Here is a 22,218-nt window from a genome sequence, read left to right as displayed (position 1 = left end):
AAATAAATAGATTTTTTTAATGTGCATTATTTTAAGCTCAGTATAACGTTTCTAAGAATTTATCCTAAGAAATAACTATGAGAGATAACACAGGAGTTACTTCAAGATGATGTGTGGGGTGCCTGGGTGGCTCAGCTGTTAAGTGTCTGCCTTTAGCTCCGGTCACGATCCCAGGGTTCTGGGATTGAGTGCCGCATCAGTCTCTTTGCTCCGTGGGAAGCCTACTTCTCCCTCTCTGGCTCCCCCTGCTTATGTTCCTTCTCTCTCTCTCTCTCTTTCTCTCTCTCCCTGTCAAAAAAATAAAATCTTTAAGAAAATAAAAGATGTGTGTGAGCCTTTGAAACCATGTGTCCTGGACACCTGGAACACCCTGGAGCCACACACGGAAGAGCAACTGAGCAATGGCCCATGGATAGTTGCCTGACAGAGGGGTGCCCTGGTTTGTTGTGGGGGATGCATCATGAGGGGCATGTGGAAGTGTTAGCAGTTGTGTCATTGTAGGTGACTGTTCTGAACATTTCTGCAGTTGAACAAGCTGATGCTGCTTTTTTTTCTCTTAAATGTAAATGGCACCAGGAGTCTTTATAGATAATTTTTAGAAAACAATGTTTTCCTAATTTTTAACATTGGAATAAATAGCCTGTTATCTGAATGCTTCCTAAATGTTGTTGAATTAGTTAGTTTTGAGACTTCATGTTTTGTTTCTAGGGACCTTACCAGGACACACTGGAGTTCTTGCTGGGCAGTAGAGATGAATGCAAGAATTTCTGGAAGATCTGTGTGGAGTATCACACCTTCTTTAGACTCCTGGATCAACCTAAGGCCAAAGCTAAAGCCGTCTTCTTCAGCCGGGGCTCGTCCTTCAGATACAGGTGGGGCAGCAGCATGTACCCAGCCCCGGGAGGCCCCAGTGGCTGTGCAGGACTGAGACTGTCAAGAAACAAGGGTTGGGAAGTGTGTCAGAGAATTATGTGCAGCTAGTAACGGTGGCAGAAGCATATCAAGTAAAACAATGGAAAAAATAGCTTCAATAGAAACTAGAAAATCACTCACTTCCTGCAAAGCATAGCTTAATTTTTTTTTTTTAAGATTTTATTTATTTATTTGACAGAGAGAGGTCACAAGTAGGCAGAGGAAGGAAGAGAGAGAGGACGAAGCAGGCTCCCCACTGAGCAGAGAGCCCGATGTGGGACTCAATCCCAGGACCCTGAGACCATGACCTGAGCCGAATGCAGAGGCTTAACCCACTGAGCCACCCAGGCGCTCCGAAAGCATAGCTTTAAAATGTACATGTGAACTTGGAGGGTCAGCAAGCGTGCCCTTGCCTCTGTGAAGACTAATGCTGTGAAATGCTGTTGGTTCTTTTCCGTTTGTTCACAGTGGAAGAACACAGAAACAGCTGGTGGATTATGTCAGAGACAGTGGGGTGAAGAGAGTTCCATATGAAAGGTAAGCACCGTGGTCTTTATGCTGTGCAGTACGTGCTTTTAAAATCACTATTTCACATATTTAACCTTTATTTGAACAGACATCCTCTTACATATGTAAATACATATTTTGAGACTTGAGTCAAATTATCTTGTAAAGATAGCAGGTGGGTGCTGGCTTCAGCAGCATGCGTGATAAAGATAGCAGGTGAACACCTTGATACCTGTCGTGTGTGCAGCCTCAGGTTCTGCTGTTGAGGCTCTAATCTGCATAGTTCAGCTTAAATCAAAGGTTTTCATGCAGCATGGTAACTTTTGGGTCTAAAAATTCATCTTGGTTTTTTTGCATGTGGAATTTTTCTTCAGTGTGGGGGATAATTTTACCTCCTCTGCAACACCTGTGTTTTATTTGAGTTCTTACTTTCTGTCCTCTGCCTGTTTCCAGCTAGATGCCTATGGCATGTTATCAGGCCTTAGCCCCCTTCTTCCCCAGGGCGCGGCTGCCCTCAGTCCCAGGAGAGGCGGATGTGGTGGCTCACACCTTGTTCTCTGTTTGCAGAAGACACAGCAAGACTCGGATGTCTATTCGTGCTCTGACTGCAGACTTGCCAAGGCAGGTTAGTCTTCCTGGTTGAAGCACACATGACACTAGTCACCTGCACACCTTTGGGGAGTCCTCTGGCAGTGCTGTAACTGGAGTCTCAGAATCAGTCCCGGTGCTTAACTGTAGATTCCCATCCTGGGGCTGTTGGCAGAGGTGTGGTCCTAAGTAAGGAGAAAACTTTGTGCATTGAGACGTGCATGATGGGGATTTTTGTGACGTTAGAAACCCGGAACACTCACAGCTGTGCTGGTCAACTCACCAGCAGAGTCCTGGGTGTGCCCGTTTGCTGAGGAATGCTCTGGAACCACTTATGGTCTCATTTTAAAAGAACAGTGTGGTGCTACGGACACACGAGAATGGGTTAGCAAGTGAAACTAGCAAGATACAAAACAGCCTGTGTAATAAGGTCCTCATTTTGAGCTGAAGTGACAGATGCCCAGAGAAGATAGGCTAGAGCCATCAACCTCAGGGTCACGTGTCCTCTCTGAGTGACAGGCCTCCAGGTGATTTTATTTTCTCTTCGTACTTTCAGTTTTCTGCAGTGGGCTCACACTGCTCTTTGTTTTCAGGAAAACAAGTGAGTGAATATTACCTTTATAAAAGTTTGAAACAATGTAAAGTGCCAGCTTACAGAACTAGTTTACTTAATTAAACTGTATTCATGAAGTGAGATTTTTTGCTAACATGTTAAGGGTAAAAAGCAGGATACAAATTTATATCTGTGCTTGGCATGATTACAATTCTTTTTTTAAAGATTTTGTTTATTTATTTGACAGAGATTACAAGTAGGCAGAGAGGCAGGCGGGGTTGGGGGGACAGAAACAGGCTTCCTGCTGAGCAGAGAACCCGATGTGGGATTCCATCCCAGGACCCTGGGATGATGACCTGAGCCGAAGGCAGCGGCTTAACTGACTGAGCCACCCTGGTGCCCCATGATTACAACTCTTAAAGCAAGGGCACATACACAGTTTCACGCAAATACTTCAGAAAAAAGCACTCAGCCCCATTGTCCAGAATGTGGCAGCAGTGGACAGAGCCGGCGTGGCAGGACATGGGTGGTCCTGTGCTCCCCACCTGCCCCGCTAGACGCTTCCTGTTTTCAGGTTTGCATGTCCACTTCCATGTGTAAGCACACTTTCACAGAGAATCTCCCTCTTGCTGTGTGATACCCTTACTGCCCCCTCAGATGGCTCTGTAGTTTCGTATTGATTTTTTATTTCTACACGTTTTTGTTTTAGTTTTTGTTGACAGTTGGTCGTTCATATTGTTATAGTATTTCCAGAAGCTACACTTGTACCTTATGTATCAAAGCTCATGTGTCCCAAACTTTTTACATTGGATCTTTTAAATAAAAACATTCTTTAGCTCTTCTAGGTATATTTCCTATTTACAAATTCTTTGCTTAATCAATTCAAATTAAAAGAATTTATTTTTGTTTTTTTTCAACAAAGTTCAACTTTTTTAATAGTCTAAAAGAGTATGCATGGGGACATCTGGCTGACTGAATCGGGAGAGCCATGCACCTCTTGACCTGGGGATTGTGAGTTCAAGCCCCGTGTTGGGCGAGGAGCGTATTTACAAAATAAAATAGTATGAATATATAGTATGAATATTGAAAAATTGCTTTAAAACTTTCAGTTCTGATACTGTCTTAAAAACCACAAGAGAATGTCGATAGGGTTGAATGATGGGCATCTGAGCAAGGAACCTGTGGCCTGAGAGCTTCTGTTTCATTTCTGGTCGGTCACCACTGCAGCTTCAGCCTCCTCATTCGCTTGTGCCACACCCTGCTCCTCACCCACAAGTTACTCAGGACTCTGGGGTGAGATTTTGATCTAAACACCCTCTAGATGATGCCACATGTATGCGTATCATTTGGAGCTTCCCTGAGGCATGGCAGTGTCTTCGGAGGGCTGACTCTCCCCCGCCTGTGAGCCTCTTCTCACTCATGCTGGGGGCTGCGCCAGCCCTCCCTGAATAGCTCTGGCCGCTGGGCCATCGGCCTTCATTTCCATGGGAGCCCACCAACGTGCTTCTCTGCCTCTGGCAGGGAGCCACCAGCAGTGAGTGCCCCATGTGGCCGGATCTGGGTGTGTGTGTTGCCTGTGGGTGCTTTGCTTTAGGGTCCTGTTAGCTGAGTGGTAATGGCTCACGGCCTCTAGCTGTCATTTGCCACCGGAAATAAGGAGTGCCCAACACGTGCTCATGCAGCTTCAGAGTGATACAGAACACCCCAGAGATACAGGTACACATGGCTAGGTTTTCATGATGGGAATTTCCTTCACTATAGACATTTAATCACAGAAGAGAAAAAACGAAATTATGAGGGATTTTAAACATGATTCTGGGTCCTTTTGAAAAACTGTGTTTACAAATCTTCAGTTCTAATGAGGAAAATATGGTCATTTGGCCTTCTTAGCAGAGGCTGAGGTAGAAAAGTGTGGACCTACTAGCCTGGGTCCAGCTAGCTCTGCAACTTTCAAATGGTCATGTGTAATTTTATGTGTTGCTCTTTTTTTTCTTCACTTGTGACCTCCAGAGCATCTCATTCACCGAGGGCTTGAGGACTTCCGCATCCCCATCTTCAACAAATGTCTCCTTCTATTCAGTTCCTACCTCCCCTCTGGCCCCTCGAGGCCCACCCGATTTCAAAGACAGCAGCAGTTCCCTCACAGAGCCCCAGGCTCCTGACGCCAAGAGGCCAGCTGCAGAGAGGAGCAGCGGAGCAGCAGCCGACGGCGACACCCGATGGGCCCAGTCCCCGGGGCCCCCTGCGCTGCAGCCTTGTCAAGGTGTCGGGTTGGGTCGTGTGGTCAGGAGTTGCAGCCCCAGCCCTCCCGTGGGGCAGAGTCATGACACCACCGTAGACTTAGCTGCAGGGGTTGCTGGCAGGGAGCGCAGAGCAGCTGGTAAAAGCGACCATGGGGGTGGCTGTGGCTCAGTTGTGGGCTCTGCCCCCGCCCATGGGGAGCATCCGCATGGCCGGCAGGGCAGTGCAGGTGGGCCTGTGTTCACATTGACAAACGGCCGGCTGCAGGTATCTGAGGAGTTCATAGATGATGACCCAGCAGATATCTCGTTCTTTGCTGGAGGCTCAGAGGCCTTTTCCTTCCCTTACTGTGCACCAGCCCCGCAGGCCCCTTCCTGCGCTCGCTCAGTCTCTGCCCCGTCCAGCCCAGACCGGTACCCCGCTGAGGCCACGCACAGGCGCCTCGAGCATGGTTTTGCATTTGGGGGAGAGGGTGGCTTTGGCGGTGATGTGCACCCTTCAGACACCTGTGAGCTGTTTGAGGTAAAGGCACAAGCCAGCCTGATGCAGAGCCTGCTGAGCCCCTCAGAGACCAGCTCGCTGAGGAACAACCAGTCCGAGAACAGTTCCCTCAGCAACCTGCCGCTTCATGGCGGCTTGTCTGCTTGCACCCCCAGCTCAGCCAATCAGTCCGAGGCCAGCTCCATGGCCAACTTCCCAGCCTGCTCGGTCCGCTCTGAGGCCAGCTCAGCCTTCCAGCTCTCGGACCTCATCGACCAGTTAGAGCAGCTCAGCTATCCCCCAACCACAGCTGAGGACTCCAGCAGCACAGACACGGACTCCTGGGGTGCTGAAGCGGGGACCCCCCTAGATGTGAGCCTTTTCTTCAGTAACCCTTTTACACAGACAAGTGGAGAGAGAGTCATTTTCGATTTGCAGAGCATAAAGAATTTGACTCCAGGAGAGCGGATAGATAAAAACCCATCTTGACCAGCCCTGGGCTCCCTTACAGGATAACCCAGTGAGAGCTCAGATTTTTGCCTTTTAGATATAGGAAGGGATTCTGTGTTCATGGCTAGAAATTCTTCTTTTTCCTAATCCGCTGATTGATTATTCTGTTTTGAATGTCAAAGGATAAAACTGTGGCTTAGAATGGTGGTAAAAGCCTTAAGATAGACAACTGTTTCAGGCTAGGGACTGGTCAGTTAGTCTTCATAGCTCTGTTTTTCTGGCATATGCTTTGTTTGGTTCAACTAAAAACTGGTGCTATCCATGTCGAATGTTACCCAGTTCTGATTCCCATTGACCTTTCATGGAATATGTGTGTTATGCCTACTGCTGCTTTTTAAGATGAAGCACCCTGCTCATGCTTGACTAGGATGGGGTTTTGTTTGACTGGTCCAGCCCCCACATGGAGTCTTGAGTTCCCCTTGCAGAACCCAGATCCTGGGAGAGGCCGTGGAGACCACAGCTTGCTGCCTGCCAGGCTCTCCAGCAGCACATGGCAAGGTCCCTGTCCCTGCCCAGGGTGTGCTTTACACCAGAGCTTTTATCCACTGACCTTAGGCCCAGAAGTAGCGCTCTGTTTGGGTAGTGGGCTTGGAGAAACTTTGATTTAAAATGCAATATAAGTTTGAACTGTTTTCTTCTGTCTAGCTTAGTAGGGATAGAAGATATCTGGTTTCAGAAAAAGCAGAACCTGACAGAGCTGTCTCCTTTGGACCCAGGAAGTGGGTTGTTCACTAAAAATCAGCAGCCTGGAGCTCTGCACATGTTGAGGGCTTATATGTTAACTCTTCCTGTGGGAATATCGTTTCCTTCAGGTCAGGTGGCATATGATACACTATCGCCAGCTATTTCTAACAGCCCTGTCATGGATGGTGTCTGTTTCCAAGGCCGTGGGAAAGGTCATAGGAGCAGACGGGCTGAGGTGGCCATGCCCACCAGGCAGGCACACCTGCCGAGGCTGGGACCCATGCCACCGTGAAGTCAGGGCTGCTGCCCACGGCACAGACTGTGTTTGTCTGTGGACATCAGAGGAGAAACCTGGATGGACACCGTTGACTTCGTCAAATAAGTCCGGAGATTGGTGTTTTTTTTTTAATTTATTTATGTAGCTTATTCCTTCTGGTTTCCACTAGTAGAGCAATGCCATGTTAAAGGCTCCGTTTCTTCCACTTCTCTTGGTGACTGCAGGCCTCCCCTCTGTGCTTGTGTGCAGGACTTGAAATTCTCTGCCTTGGGGGCATGTGAGCACACACCAAGTAGCCTGCTGTCTATTTCCAGTCACAGTCTTTCTTTTGTCATCTTTGTTGATTGAACACCAACAGAGGCCTTTTGCTAAGTGTATAGATTTTCCATGTTTGTAGCTGCTTTAAACCTATGCCACAGTCTCCTTACTGTGGTCTGCGGGACTCGCGCTCGGTGTGTGTCCCTCGCACCTGCCCTTGAGGCCTGCCCTCTGTGTAGCATGGAGGTGTTGCGTTGGCTGACAAGTTTCTGTGAGGAGATGCCATGACTTGGGTAGAAGGGCAGGAGGCGGGCCAGTTAGGAACCAGGAGGTGGAATAGCATGTTCTAGACACTTTGTTTCCCCCTGGTTGTCACTTAGAAAGCTAACCTTGGATCTGTGTGGGGAAGAGTTACTATGGAAAATGCTTTCCTAGACTCTCTCTTCTAATGAATGTGCCCAGTATTCCTTCAGCCAACCTGCGTTGTCCTGTTTTAAGTGTCTGGGCAGCAGGCCTCCCTGGGATGGATCTGTCTAGCCCTGCTCCCCAGCACAGCCAGGGCTGCAGATGGCAGCGGGTGCCTCTTCACGCTCTTGTCCTGGAGATCCGCAGTCAGTGCTGCTCTCCAACACTCCGACAGCTTCTGACAGGCCTTCCTCTAAAGAAATGTTGTTTCTTCAGTGAAACTTCATTTTCTGGAGTTGATTTTTTTAGCTTTTTATTTAGAAAGTTTGCAAAATATGCAAAAGCAGAACAGGGAGCAAATACACCCCTGCCATTCCCCCATTCAGTTTTCCCCAAAGTTGGACCTTGCACATGGCCTCTGTCCTTTTCCTTTTCCTCTGCGTTTGGTGCTATAGGACTTCCATGTGGGTCCTGACATGTGACAGCTGCCCTTAAAACTGCGTGCACCTCTTGGAGCACAAGGACACCTCCTTGCATGGCACATAGACAATCACAGGATCAGTGAGCCCTTGCTGTCCTCCAATACCAGGGACATACTTGAATGTGCCCCCTTGCCTAAAGTGCCTGTTAATACCCGGTTTGTTCAAACTGGACTTCAAACACAATCTGCTCACTGCACATGGCCATGACTGCTCTTCCCACCTCATCTTGTTAAGAAGACCCCCACTTCATGCTAGTGACTTGTGGGAGAAGCCAGGCCTCTGGCCCTGGCTCATGTCCCTGCCTTTGCCGCCACCTGTCTGCCCTGCCTCTGTTTCCCTGGAGGTGGGACCCAGAGCTGTGCTGACCAGAGACTACACACCCACCCCAACACCCATCATCACCCCACAGCCCCTGCGTGGCTGGGGCCTCAACACTGGTCAGCTGACAGGAGCCCAGCACCCCAGACACTCCGTGGGCACTACCAGGACAAGTGCTAGGTTCACTTTTATTAGGAGACATTTGTACAAGCTCTTCTTTTCCATAGTGTTCTTAGTGTGTTTAAGTTCGCAGGTTTCCCTTTCTCAGGAAGCCGAAACCAGGCGTGGCTCTCTTGGGAGGCGCCTGCGGAGCTCACCTCCCTCCCCTTAGCCTCTGGGTGGATTGTAACCCCCCACCCGAAGGAAATTCTTTAGAGACCCAGGGAAAGTGAGCCTGAAGGACATTTCCTTCTGCAAATAGCAGGCAGCAGAGGCAGCAACATTCTGTCGAATCTTAGTAAGAGACGGTTTACCATAAATACTAAAATATCCAAAAGAGTTCAGATTGAGGGTCAGCCCTTCCTAGAGCAGCACTGGGTCTTTCTTTCATTTGCTTACAGCTGTTCATCACAGTTGCCTTCTCCTCGGAAGCCTCGTGTTGTGCAGTGCTGCAGTCTTGGGAGCGTGGTCCGTACTGCTGGGCTCAAGGAGGGATGGCTGAGTGAGGTTTGCACGGTGGAGGCTGGCGGGCTTACAGCAGGAGCCAGTTTGCTGAGAGTGTGTAGTTAAAAAGTGCCTGCAGAGTGCTGACAGTTTTTTCCTTGAATGTGCTGCTCTCCTCAGCCAGATGCAGTTCTTGCCTCTGACAGGAGGGCTGCCTGCCAGCCCCTTCGCAGCCAGGAGCCTCGGGACCATAGACAGTGCCGACTGTCCCCAGTGGGTCTGCCTTGCAGAGTACCCTTGCTCTGGGCAGACCAGTTATTTTTTATTAGTTATCAAGTCTATTTTTGTACTTAAGTTTCCAAAGTTAAAGTATTTTATGTAAGCCAATATATAAGTATCTAATGTCTAGTAACAGTAAAGTTTCGGCTTAGTAAGCGTGACTGCACTCAAATAGGTAATGGTGTGTACTGCATCGCTTCTTAAATCACAGGTATGGACACGTGCCTCTTCTGTGTTCCAGAGGAATTCTCTAGTATGAAGTTAGGTTAGGACTCTGGTTAGCACAGTGTCATCATGTGATCGACACACAACAGTACGTTGGTGTTGTGGGTACAAGAACAACTGCACGATGCTGGTCGTGAGCTCAGCTCCCCATGAGTGTGGCTGCCATCTGTCCCCACACAACCTCCTCACAATCCCAGTGACTGTATCCCCACGCTGCCCCTTTCATCCCTGTGACAATTAACACACATTTCTGAAATAGTGCTAATAGTAGATGGATGGACAATAAAAACAAGACATCGATCAGTCGAGGGGGAACCTCTAAATCTGTTGGCTAAGTTGTTCCCCTTTCTTGTTCACAAAGTCTGCTTTGAATCGCGCCGAGTAGTCCTTTAGTTTTCGGGACAAACTCCCCCCCACACTGGGCAGCCCTGCAAGAGTCGCCATGAGCAGCTCTCACATGATGGCTCTGAGCACGTGGGTCACATCCCTGTGTGCCATGTGTTTGTGTCACGGTCGAAGGTATGTTCACTCCCTCCTGGTTCGTGGAACATCAACAAAGACACCCGTTTCTAGAACAATTATGTCACAGACGAAATGTGAACATTCTTTCCGGTGCTTACAGTTGGGTTTGGTATTGTGTTGTGTTCAGGGCCGTGGGGTCACTGCCAGGTTTCTGCTTTGGCCCTTGTCCTGAAGTTACAGCAGGAGTGCAGATGCCTGAGGTACCCCAGGGCATTCTCTTTTACCTGAAAGCATCCGTTCTCCCTCAGGAGCTGTGGAGCAAAGGAACTAGGACTTCCTTATGCACTTGACGTACTCATTCTCTACAGAAAACAGTGATGTTGCCTGGTCTGTGGTACTTACAAGATTCATTTTCCACTGAAATTGCCATATAAATTTGCAGACATGTACTAATTTAGAATTTAATTGTTTATTCAATAAAATAAGGAAAGATTTACTATGAACTTTTATATGGACCTTTTAGCTTCCTTTCCCTCTTCTTGTTTTTAAAAGTTTTGATTTGCGTATATTAAAGGTTGTCTCACATATTAAATGAATCCCTGAAACCGCCACATATTGTTTTCACAACCTCTTTGCTGACGCCGCTTTCACTTTCATAGGCTTCTGAGCAACAAGTAGGCACCGTGACGCTCCACAGACAGTCTTACTTCAGGTAGGGATGCTGACGTCCCTGTGGAAGGCCAGCGGGGGAAGGTGCTGTGCGTTCTCACAGTGTTCGCGCACTCTCGGCGCTGTCCCCTCAGGCCCGACAGGCATGGCCAGCGTGCAGATGCAGACTCGGGTGCCGTGTTCTGTTCCTCTGGCCCGACACCATGCCCTCGAGGTGGTGGCCCATGACGGCGTTGTTCGCGGTGTTGGGGACAAACACGGGGTCCTTAAGCTCATAAGGCGCACAGAACACTTGCTGTTGGCTTCTTAATTCTGAAGGTGAGAACACTCTTCCCCTTCTCCCCGCCCCCACCCCATCAGCTAGAGTCTACCCTACAAAATCTCTGACCCAAAGCATAGCATCTGCTCACATTCTGACCAGATCTTTACCCCAGTTCTGAACTCGAGTTTCCCGCTTGGACAATGCAAGCTTTTGCTGCCTCCACACTTGCCCAGCCCCACTCAGGCCTTGAAGCATGGTGGATATGCCCCATTTTCTGGTCAGTGGCTGTAGCCAGCCTTGTGGGGGCAGGCTCATGACCTCTCTGGGCGCTCCTGGCAGCAGGTGCTGGTCTCTGGGGGTTCACGGTGCCCAGCACCCAGGGCAGGACACACCTGGCAGTGTGTTCCTCCTGAAGCTTGGTGTCTTTGCCCTGCCGCACTCCAGAGCAGGGTGCTGTCAGCACAGACTCCCCAGAACCCTTCACGGGTGGTCACTTCCCCATTTGGGGGATATAGTGCATCACAGGCATGCCCATTCCCTCCCACAACATGGGCCCTGCTCCCTGCCCGGTCGCCCCACTCGGGGTAAACTGGTGACATTAATGGTTCCCCAAGGAGGTATTTTATTCACAAAACCAGATTTCGAGAAACTGCTCAAAAGCATTTCTTTTTTCCATCCCGTCTCTGGGTTGACTGTTACAAGGGTAAAAACTATATGGCACTTATTTTTTAATTACGTTAACCCAGGTTATGTTTCTTTCCTGTTGAGCATCACCTGCAGGCTCTTTGGTTTCTCGGGATAGTTCGTGTGGGGTACCTTGCCCTTGTTGCATAGGCAGTTCCAGAGACCTGTAGACAAGCTGTGTCCTCTGATAGAACCGACACGCAGGGGACTCCACACCTGCAGGTGCTGATCTGGACAGATGCCCCAAAGTGTGACTGTGTTGTAGGCTAGAACACATATTTTCCTTAACAGGGAGTCTTGTTTATTCCTTAACTAGAAAAGACTGAAAGTGCTTCTTGGGCGCACCATGTATATTGACATCACCCTCTGAACTTGGGGTCACCCCAGCCATACTCACACCCTAAGACCCATATGCCAGGCATCTGCTCACAACCTTGTGGGTGTGGCCATGGGTGAGCCCCCTAGCGCCATGGAAAGGGTACAGCACAGGTCAGACCCTGCTCTGCCATTTGTCAAGTGGCAGAGATGAGGCAGAGGAGGCCTGCAATGACAGAGGAGCTAATATATGTACTCCTGCATACCAGCCATTTTTCTTCCTCCCACTTATATTTTTGAGCCAGATTTTGGGTAAAAGGGACTTGCAACATCCTAGTCCAAAAGTGGAGCCAGAATTAGTTTTCTGCTAACTTGTTAAGCTCACATTTACTTGGATTCTTGGTACAGCTTAGTTTTTTCATCTTACAAAATTAACGACCCATTGTTCAAGCCAAAGAGGGAGTTTCTGGATCTTACTCCTACTGTCAACCTTCATACTTGACCCTAAATTTTCCAAACCAAAGCCAATTCTCCTTCCACCTCAGGCAGAATTTTCAAGATTGTTTATTACAGAGTTCTGAAGAAGAATTTAATGGTATGAAATGAAAATAAGCTTAACTTTTGCTCTAATTCTGATACTGATCTTTCACCACATAGGTGAATAAAGTGAAGGGGAACATAGAAGGATAATACTGTGCTTTTTAAAATGATGTTTCAAAAATTATAAAACAAATACTTAGAAATTTTTGAAAATAAAATCACCTGTCAGAGTTACTTACTGTTGACAGTTTTAAATGTATGTCCTTGAAGATGCTCAAACCTTCTAACTTGCCCCTTTGAGTACAGGACCTGTCTTGAACCACAGGTTGGATGGCGTGGTCCCCCTCCAGCAGGAATGTGGAGTTCAGTAGAATGTAACTACTGTCTGTGTCTATCAGTTTCAAATAATTTGATGCTGGAAATTGAAGAATTTCCAAAAGTCCTGGAGCATGAGTAAAGGAATCAGTCATTCTTGATGCTGCAGTGGAACGGCAAAGCACCCCCTTGTGTCTAAGTGGATTCGATGGGAGGCACTCTAATAATTCAGAAAAGTATTCTTGCAGTTTTTTGGTGGAGGACCTTGGACACAGGAGTCTGTTTTTACAAATGTTTAAGATTCTTTCCATGGCAGTTAAGACTAAATGTACTCTGTGGTATCTAAAACGACATTCAGCATTTAAAAAAAAAAAAAAAACCCTAAGACCCGAATTCTGCTGTGCACTGTCAGTGTTGATGAGGTTCCCTGCGGCAGGGAGTTTCTAACAGTAGTGCCTTTGCACACCCACCGGCACACAGTGCAGAGCCGCCGGCCTCAAGCACCTTGGCTTCTGCCTCTCCTGGTGTGCACCCTGCAGAGCTATGCCCTGTGCCTGTGTTCTCCGGGTGGAGCATGTGCATAGGGAACTTCACACACAGTGTTAAGGCTGACCCACACAGGATCGGGCCTGGAGCTATGGGTGCACCCTCCAAACAGCCTCTAGTGCAGATGGGCTGCATGCCTGTGCCACTGGCTTGAAAGCTCATCTCCCCATACTTTTATTTTGTCTGGTAGGATCTGGGTTGACGTAATGTGAAGTAGACATGATTTATAATGTTTTGCTGTAGTTGACAGATTTAATAAAAACAAATGTTTAATGGCAGTTTGTGGTACTTTTTAATCTGTTTACTAAATTATGAGTCGATGTCTGCAGTGATCATATCAAAGATAACTTTGAACCTCCCTAGAAGCACAATAGTTTTTTCCAAATGAGCAGTCTCCTGCAGGGGCAGCTCCTTTCACAAGTTCATCACCAAGGGGCCATTTATCGGAAGTTGCATTCTCTAATTCAATGGCCCGATGAGTGCACCCTGACCCTGCCGTGTTTGCCGGGCCCCACAGCCCCCGGAGCCCATTCCCGACACTTTCATGGGGACCTCCTCCTCGAGCTCCACCGTCTATTCTTTAAATATGAAGTCAAGTCTGTAGCTACTTTTTGGGAAACTGTCCACTATTAACTTGCAGTAGGACTGCCCGTCTTCAAGGGGGATGCTATGTGAGGCACTGGGGGACAGAGTGGAGCACTGAGCTTAGCCTAATTTCGTAACCAGTAAGTGTGAGACACAGGCTTTCACACTTTGGTACATTTGAAAAATAAGATCTGTTGGTAGTAGCTTCTGGACTTTTTTCTGAATTCTCCATGTGTAAAAGTATCTCATTACACAATTCTGGGCCTATTCGGAGCTTTGGCCTATTCGGGACCAAAAGGGTTTTGGATTATGAAACATAAGTAGCTCATCTTTGGAAACCCGCCCTTTCCCCACACAGGGGGTCCTCCACACTGAAGGGACCAGCAAAGCCCTTGGCTTCCGCACTCTGTGTGGGCTGGGGAAACAAAGGAATTCCATGTGATTTTTGGAATCACATATCTTAACCTTAGCATATCTTAACCTGTGTAATAAAAGCAACTTCTAATAAACTCGTTGTTAATAATTTCATACTCAACATTGTCCAGGTTTGCACTATCAGTGAGTGTGTAGTGGTGAGAAATCCCACAGGAAAATTCTGTCATCATCGCATTGTTAGTTCACCCCCAGATCCCCTGAGCAGGACCCCTGACCGCTCACTGCAGCCTTCCAGAGCTCCGTATTTGTCAATGTGAAAACAAGGACCCTCCCTGCAGCCCGCTGGCCAGGCTGCGGGGTGGCTGGCATGGAGGCCTGTGCCCGCCCACGGAGCTGGCGCTCGGCCCAGCAGTGTCCTCCAAGGAGCCCCTATGCGCTAACCTGCCTGCCTGCCCATGTACAGGTTTTAGGCCAAAGAAGCCAAGTTTGGGTTTTATAAACTGTCTGTAGGTGACTTGAGTTTGAAGTGTGACTAGGGTATAAGAGTATTGTGCTCTGAAGCCAGCGGTGGGGGTAGTGGGGAGGCTCCGGGAGTCCTGGGCCAGTTACTACTGTGTTCGTGCACTCAGTGGCAGGCAGAAATCTCAGGAGCTGCGGTGTTGGAATGGCTGTACAATTATAAGCCTAAGGTCAATTTCTGTTACAAATAGCTTCTAAGTTTTTAATTTCATATATAAAACTCTGCTCTAAAGATATATTTAAGACTTGGCATTGAACACTTACTGATGTCCCGTAGAAAACATTAGACATAACCTTTTGAGACATAATTCTTGATAAGAGACTCCTTTAGTATAAAATGTGTGGTGGAGTCTGCCTCATCAGCAGCCGCTTAGAACTAGGCCAGAATTTTGGCTGCTTCTTAGTCAAAAGCAAACTTTGTTTTAATAAGAAAGTACTGGTTTTGTGGTATGATTCAAGAAAACCAATACGAAATCCTTGTTTGTTAAAAATCCAAAGTAGAAAAAAGTATGAGAAATTTCCATTGATGCAGTTTTTTCGTGAGTAACAAGTGTGTCCTTCAATGACAGACGTGTTCACCCAGCTGTAACCCAGCCCTCATGTGCAGCCTCCGCAGTCTGCCTTTCGTTGAGCATGCATGAAAGGTGCCCCTCTCAGATGGCAACTTCTGCTCGGAACTCTTTGTGCTGCTTATTTTTATCACAGCTGCATCTTGTGTAGAGCAGAGGAGAACCCCTAGACATGCTGAGCCCTGGGTGTCCGAACCGCCAGTGGTTGGTCTCTGGAACTGGATTGGCCAGCCGCCAACCTGCTTGCATCTCACTGTGTCACAGCGACAACTGTATGTGACCGAGGCTTCGTTTACACACCTCCCAGAAGGTGGCTCGTGGTAGCATTAAGCTAATGTGGGCTAAAGCATGCTGACAACTGCTGTCTGGCCAGCGTGGCAGCCCTTTCTCATTTCTTGCTCCATCCCCTGCCCCGTTCAATTCCAGGCCTTTCCATGGAGAGTCCTCAGCCTTCTCCCACCACTCGGAAGAGCCCACTGAGCCTGAGCCCTGCGTCTCAGGTGACCCTGGGCCCAGCTGGGCAAAGCTTGTCCCCCCTCCTGAGCCCTGTCCTTAGCCACGTTGGCGGAGCCAGGACGGACAACGAGGAACAGCCGAAACACAAGGTGGGCACTTCCCCAGCAGACAACTTGCTGCTGGTGGGCCTGGTTTGCAGGGAAGCTGGAGCGGGCAGGGCAGGCTCTGCGTGGGGGGTGCTGGCTCCCCCAGTGAAATCTGTCCTGAAAGCCACATGTCAACTGGGATATCTCAGCTACCTTTGCACAAAAGCAGGCTCCCTTATTCATTTAACAGCACTTCCTGGCACCTGTGGGTTTCGGGTGGGGGTGAAAGGGAATGGTTAGACCTTGGGGAGCCCTCAGCCTCCTGCCTTCCCTCCCTTGTTAGGCACTTTCTTGAATAATTGTGTATTTGGGAGGAGAAGGCTTGGGTACTAAGGTAGGGTGACCAGGGACCCCATTTTGTTGGGATCATGGGTGAGTGGGTTCTGAAAGAGGGTGTGGGTTGGGGGTGGGGTCCGCACTGGAGATTGAAGTAGCTGGGGAGGAGGGATGTGTGAGGTGTGTGTTTATAGTAGGAAGTTGAGGCGGTGCCCACAGGTTTCTCTCTGTTTTCGGGGATAGGAGTGAGGGCACACGCTCAGAGGCTGGCAGGTGGGAGCACCCAAGCTTGAAGACGAGGTGATGGCCAGAGACAGTCATACCCATCGTGTGACCATTCCCAGATCCCTGGCCTGTGCCCCACACCTGAGTGGTGGCGAAACAGACAAGGCAGCCTGGGCATGCAGCTCTGTGGGAGGGACAAGAAAGGACAAAGAGGCTGGGTATTTGGAGGCTTGGGAAAGAGAATGGTTAAAATAATGGACTATGGACTGTAACCCAGGGGATATCTGTCCCCCTGAATGTGGGGAGCAAGATGGCCACAGGTGGGTGGGACCCTGCCTCACAGCGCCTGTCATGTGGGAGAGCTGACATCTAAGAATGCCTTGTCATGCCATGGGTTCCATCCTGAAGTGCCCAGAGAGCGAGTCGAGCCCAGGGCCACTGTGCGTGGGACACATGAGCTTCCGAGAGGTGGAGTAGACCAGTGAGAGGACTGGTGAGCTCTCTGAGCACACACTCCTCCCTGGGCCCCACTTCCAAGAGAGCAGACCCTTGAGTCAGAAGGCATGCTGGCATGTGAGGTGGCCCAGCGAGAGTGGGGGTCCCTGAACCCCAGCTCCATGTGCAGGGCCTGCAGGCCCACCCCTCAGGCCTCCATCCTCCTCCAGCTGGTGGGCAGACATGGTCCCTTGGACACTCTCTTTGGTGGCAAGATGATTGGGTTGAGGATGTTTTTATTTATTTACTTTGAAACCCTACGTCCATCCGTTTAGCTCACTATTGCTTTAGTGCAGAAACAGAATGGCTAGAAAGCTGTGTAAAAAAACCGAAATGTTAACTTATACCTTTCTGTACTACAAAAAATAGTCCTTTAGATGGTTCTGTAGGGCAATGACTGTAACACCAGAGAGTCACCACCTGGATCATGGTAGGTGGCCATGGCATTCACATCCAGACCAGGCCTCGGAGCAGGAGGCTGGGGGGCTGCACCTGCACACTGGGACCCCAGGATCTGCCCCCCACTGAGAGCTGCCCCTGCCTCCTCTCCTTGCCAACAGTGCTGCCTCAAGGTTGCCAGCCCTGCATGCCACCCACCTGCTGGGGGCTGCACAGCCAAGGGGCAGTGGGTGCCAGTGGACTCCCAGATGATGGCCGGGGCAGCCCCCCAAGCGAGTGCTGAGAGCTGCAGGCTTCATGTTCCTGCTAGAAGCCAGGCCGCTCAGGGAACTTGGCCCTGTGGGCCTTCCTTGCATCTAGCTGCTCAGCTCTGTGCCGATCCCTGGGCGGGAGTGCCTGTGCCCGCTGGCCTCCTGGCGTCCTCTGCACCAGCGTGTCCCACGTCCCCCTCTTTCCGCTAGGACTCTGTGAGGACCAACCATGGCTGGCAGGTATGGAGGCTGAGGTGCTGCATGGGTCTCAGCTGCTGGCCACAGTGCCACCAGCTCAAGGGAACTCGCTTCGCTCCCTGGCCGACCGGCTGGGTGGCTCCCAGGGAGCAGCTCCCCTGAGAGGTGCCCTAAGAGGTTGTCTTTGCCCTGGATACACAGGTCATCCATGAGCACACCTGACCACTACACTCCTGGTGTCCCCTGTCACTAACTGAGGGTCTCTGGGACATGGTTGTGAGCTCCTCAGTGACACTGCCGTGGCTGTGTTTCTGAGCATTTCTCTCGGGGCACCTCACCCCCCACAGGAGATGAGTGGGTCTAGAACCTCAGGGTGACCCTGTTTCTGCAGGATACACTCAGGGCTGAGGTGCCAGGAAGCCAGGAAGCTGGCTTGCCGACCATGCATGCGCACACGTGGACGTGCAGTATTATGGGGGCCTCGAGCCTCCTGACCATGAACGTGGGCCTCTTGGGGCTGGCTCTGACCCCAGAGAGCTTTCTGGGCACACCAAACTCCAGAGGAGATGTGACTTTTGTAAAGTGAATTGGGATTTGAAAAAGTCATGTTTTAATAGAACAAAGCCTAAAAAGAAAGAACTGGAAAGCATGAGGATTGTCACTCTGTGGGGAGAGGGACGGAGCTCCAGGGACCAGGGGTGGGTGCTCCAAGATGCTAGCAGGACCCTAGCATCATGAGAACACAGAGTAGGCTCACCTGGCCACTGGGACAGAGCGGCTGTTGATTATTTGGGAAGAGTGGGTTATGTGGAATATTCCTGGTATGGGGGAGGGGACACAGCCATAGCTGTGGTCTCCAAGGCACACAGGAGGAATGCGCCTGCGTCACCACTGTAAGAACACTGCAGCCTCTGGTAAACTTCACCTGGGGGCTGGGGGCACAGGGAAGATGTGCCCCCCCCCCAAATATCAGCCTCCTGCCCAGCCTCCCCTGTCAACTTCCAGCTGACATCTGAAGTCCATCCCAGACTCATGCAAACCTGACCCCTTGACCTTCCTCCCCAAACCTGCTACCTTAGGGATAGCAGCTTTTTCCCTTGGTTTGGGCCTAAAAACAGTCCACCCTTGCCTTCTCTGTCCCTCAGACCTCTACCCACACCAGAATTGACCTTGAGATTGTGTCTGGGTCCCTGCCTGGCTGTGGAGCCCAGATGGTGCAGAGGCCTTCTGCTGAACCCCAGCCTCCCGTGCTGCTGTTAGTGTGGCAGCCAGCCTTGTCCTGGGGCCCCAGCGCACCCACTGTGCTCTGAGAGACCCTGGAGGACCCCCCTGCCTTCCCCACCAGTAACCAGCTCACTTATCTCTTGTGCCTGCCCTCATCCTTGACCTCCAGCCTGTTTCCCACTCCAGGCTGCCCCATCTCCTCTGCTAGGGGCTGTGGCCACCCTGCACCACTGGGCCTCCAGCCCAACCCCTTCTGCTTTTACTTCCTTAACTGTCAGCTCCAGGGCAGAGACCTCTCTTCCTGGGCACGTCTTGGGAGCCGATTTGGGACTGGCCTGTGCTCTGTGGATGTGTGGATGGTGACCTCAGGGACAGTCAACCCTAAGGTCCTCTGCCTGGTGGAGGAGCTACAGGGGAGCATGCTAGGGATGGAACAGAACCACCCCTCCACTAGGTGGGAAAGGACAGAAGAGGGGCCTTTGAGCTGGACTTTGACAAAGGCAACTCCCTGAGGTGTTCAGGTTGTGGAGGGGCCCTGTGGGGCCAAGACACAGGCCTTCCCAGGTGCAGCATGATGCCTGTCCACTGCTGGCATGCCAAGAGCTGTGGGGCTGGTAGGGCCTAGGTTCCTGCTCCTGACTTGGCTGCCAGCATCTGAACATCAGGCAGAGGCCCTGATGGATAGCTGAGAATTCCTAGGGATGGACACCAAGTGTGCTAGCTGGCCCAGTGCTCTAATGTGAGGCACAGTTAGGACTATGTGTGCAGTTTTAATGACGTTTGGAAGTTAGACTTAATCTTTTAGAGTCACATATATGCATATATACACATGCTTGTGTCTACACCAGCTACACCCCTGGTAGTGATACCAGAACAATAATTTGATCACAAAGCCAGTAATAAGCTTCAATAATAGATATTGATATTTGAACAGTGCTTTTTTTTTTCCCCCTCAGAAAAATCACCATAAGGGCGCCTGGGCAGCTCACATGGTTAAGGTCTGCCTCCAGCTCAGGTCGAAATCTCAGAGTCCTGGAATCAAGCCCCATGTCGGACTCCCTGCTCAGCGGGAAGTCTCCTTCTCCCTCTGCCTCCCCCGCCCCGGCCCCACCCCTTGTGTGTGCACAGCCTCTCTCAGAATGAATAAATAAAATCTTTTTTTAAAAAAAGGGGATAACATAAAATGAGAAAAACATGTGAGGGAGATCCAACTGTGTTTGTATTTTTACTCAGAAGGAAATCCGGTCAAGAATTATAGATGAAAAGCGTGTGATAGTGTGAACTGGAGCAGAAGGAAGCAAGAGCCGTGAACCTCAGTGAAGTGGCTGACAGACACGTGCTTACTTGCTCTGTGCTTCTTGCAGAGCATGGCAGCAGATGAGGCCTATTTCATAGCCAAGGAGATTCTCGCTACAGAACGAACATACCTGAAGGATTTAGAAGTTCTCACTGTGGTATGAAACCTAAGATCCTTTATTACTTTGTCTTCATTAATACCTCCTAAATCTAACCAGAGCTGGACGATCCCTCCTGAGAAGGAGCTCTTGGCCTTCATGAGATGTACATGTTTACGTTCTGTTAAATATATTTGCCTTAAAGCATACTGAAGGTCAGAATATTGCGTCCAATGTTTTTATAAAACTAGGAGTATCTGTTTGAAGCTTTTCACCCAGAATTGTTTTCTTATAATGTGAAAATGGGTGGTCAGCTGAGAGGATAAGCTGTAGCACTGATTGGGCTGTCCCAGTGGGGACTCTTGGGTCAGTGCTGGGTGTCCCTGTGGCTTCGGACCCTCAGGGGCAAGGTCCCTCGGTCACCCTGACTCTTCCTGCAGTGGTTCCGCAGTGCTGTGGTCAAGGAGGATGCCATGCCCGCAGACCTGATGACCCTGCTCTTCTCCAACATAGACCCCATCTATGAGTTCCACAGAGGCTTCCTGCGTGAGGTGGAGCAGAGGCTGGCACTCTGGTAACACTCTTCACACACGGGCGGCCCCTGCACTGGACCCCCACGTGGGACAGCTCTACCCTGTCCCTGTTCTCAGGAACTTCCCAGCTTCAAAAACTAATTCACAAGAACCATTGTTTCATTGAAGTATATTTTTTAAACTTGGGGGAGGGATAAACTTATAACAGCCACTTTTATTCATCCTATTCCAGAAAGGAGAATGAAAGATGTAAGTTAAAAGTAGATGATTCCTTTTTTTGCCGATTACTATCTTTTAGAGAATGATCAAATGTTAATTGTTTCTGTCAAATATGGGCCTTCCACCTCAAGCATCTCACTGCCATTCTGCCTCTAACTAGAACAGCCTGTCACACAAGCATCCACCAGAGTAGAGCGCACAAGCTTTAACAACATTTTGACCATACTTGTTCGTTTCTACTCCAGGGAAGGGTCTTCTGACACCCATGTCCCAGGCGGTCATCAACGAATCGGGGACATCCTGCTCAGGAACATGCATCAGTTAAAGGTAGTGCGGGTTGCTATGATGACTCTACCCCTAGCAACTGACAGTGCAACCTCAGCATTGTTCCCAGGACAGCGACACCCACAGGACAGCATCCTCCTCAGGGCAGCATTCCTCCCCAGGACAGCTTTCCCCTCAGGACAGCATTGCCTTTAGGACAGTTTTCCCCTCAGAGAAGTTTTCTCCTCACAACAGCATCCCCTCCAGGACAGCGTTCCCTCCAGGACAACATGCCCCTCAGAATAATTTTCTCCTCAGGACCACATTCCCTTCAGGACAGCATCCTCCTCAGGACAGCATTTCCTTCAGGACCGCTTCTCCCTCAGGAAGCTAGGATAGCAGGATAGCTCTCCCTCAGGACATTATTCCACTCCCTTCAGGACTGCATTCCCCTCAGAGGAGTTTTCTCCCTAGGACACCATTTCCCTCAGGACAGAATTCCTCTCAGAACAGAGTTCCCTCCAGGACAGCATTCCCCTCAGAGCAGTTTTCTCCTCAGGGTAGCATCCTTCTCAGAGCAGCTTTCTCCTCAGGACAGCGTTCCTTCAGGACAGCATCCCCCTCAATACAGCTCCCCTTAGGACTGCATTCCCTTCAGGACAGTGTTCCCCTCAAAGCTGTTTTTTCCTCAGGACAGCATTCCCCTCAGAGCAGTTTTCTCCCCAGTATAGCATCCCCTCTGGGTCAGCATTCCCTTTAGAGCAGTTTTCTTCTCATTACAAGGTCCCCAGAGCAGTTTTCTTCTAAGGACAGGTTCCCCGTCCCAACAGCGTTTCCCCAAAGACAGCATTCCACTCATGACAGTATTCTTCCAAGAACAACATTCCCCTCAGAACAGTGTTCCCCTCAGCACAGTGTCCCCCTCAGGACAGCATTCCCCTCAGCACAGAGTTCCCTGCAGAACATTCCCTTCAG

The 22,218-nt window shown here is 49.8% G+C and overlaps 1 protein-coding gene across 8 annotated transcripts in view; it reads left to right on the top strand.

Annotated features, from left to right (window-relative positions):
• The window catches only part of FARP2 (FERM, ARH/RhoGEF and pleckstrin domain protein 2), a 112,038-nt gene that overhangs the window by 72,728 nt on the left and 17,092 nt on the right, over window positions 1–22,218 (top strand). For 7 of the 8 annotated variants that reach the window (XR_006602532.1, XM_045066860.1, XM_045066864.1 and 4 more), the window contains exons 10-17: window positions 709–872; window positions 1,381–1,449; window positions 1,987–2,044; window positions 4,571–4,823; window positions 15,590–15,768; window positions 20,198–20,287; window positions 20,668–20,801; window positions 21,225–21,306. Coding sequence is in view for 7 of the 8 variants with exons in the window: in XM_045066860.1 (XP_044922795.1) it covers window positions 709–872; window positions 1,381–1,449; window positions 1,987–2,044; window positions 4,571–4,823; window positions 15,590–15,768; window positions 20,198–20,287; window positions 20,668–20,801; window positions 21,225–21,306 (1,029 nt within the window). In the remaining variant the exon portion in view is untranslated. The remainder of the gene's footprint in view (window positions 1–708; window positions 873–1,380; window positions 1,450–1,986; window positions 2,045–4,570; window positions 4,824–15,589; window positions 15,769–20,197; window positions 20,288–20,667; window positions 20,802–21,224; window positions 21,307–22,218) is intronic. The other variant, XM_045066865.1, reaches the window with a different exon arrangement.

The sequence above is a fragment of the Mustela putorius genome, unplaced genomic scaffold (assembly GCF_011764305.1).
Source record: "Mustela putorius furo isolate JIRA1106 unplaced genomic scaffold, ASM1176430v1.1 tig00003869_pilon_pilon_pilon, whole genome shotgun sequence".
Lineage (NCBI taxonomy): Eukaryota > Metazoa > Chordata > Mammalia > Carnivora > Mustelidae > Mustela > Mustela putorius.
This window is presented reverse-complemented; position numbering and strand designations above follow the sequence as displayed.